We start from the raw sequence: 534 nt of genomic DNA on the forward strand, positions 1-534 counted from the left end.
CGCTACAAGTCCCCACTCCTACTGCCCTTAGAGGAGTAGGATATACCTCCGGTGTATACACATAGGCTGCTTGGAATACACCCGCTATGATGCCTCGTGCTACGAACAGGGTCACGGTTAAATAGGCACGACTGAAACATAAAGTGGTGAATTTAGTGTGGATTTACGACTACAAAAAAAGTCATGAAAATTTTACAGTCGTTTTTCGATTACAAATATTTCAACGGGTTACTTTCTGGTGTTCTCGTGTTGACCCAGCACCTAAATGGGAAATATTCTCGCCCATCTGATGAGAGCCATACTAGGGGATGGGCATGCTACGACACAGACCACTTACATCTAATGCACTTGTTTCTGATGTAAACCTCTACCTAATATTCTACTTGTAATTGTACCTGAACAGGGGAACACCTGTAATATACATACCTCTGTGTACAGATGAAAAGAAAGGAAACACAGGCTGTGAATATCACAAACTGCACGGCCATGGTTCTCTTCCTGCCGAACTTTTCTATCACAAATATTGTGGCGAAA

General features: G+C 42.7%; 1 protein-coding gene across 1 annotated transcript; it reads right to left on the reverse strand.

Annotated features, from left to right (window-relative positions):
- Nucleotides 1-6: 6 nt before the first annotated feature.
- On the reverse strand, nt 7-528 carry LOC103523819 (synaptic vesicle 2-related protein-like; the record flags this gene model as incomplete). The annotated part of the gene is made up of 2 exons (XM_008488838.2): nt 427-528; nt 7-131 (listed from the first exon to the last, which is right to left on the reverse strand). Coding segments are annotated over exons 1-2 (187 nt in total), but the record flags the coding sequence as incomplete, so codon positions are not given.
- Nucleotides 529-534: the final 6 nt, after the last annotated feature.

The sequence above is a fragment of the Diaphorina citri genome, unplaced genomic scaffold (genome assembly GCF_000475195.1).
Source record: "Diaphorina citri unplaced genomic scaffold, Diaci psyllid genome assembly version 1.1 scaffold43371, whole genome shotgun sequence".
NCBI lineage: Eukaryota > Metazoa > Arthropoda > Insecta > Hemiptera > Psyllidae > Diaphorina > Diaphorina citri.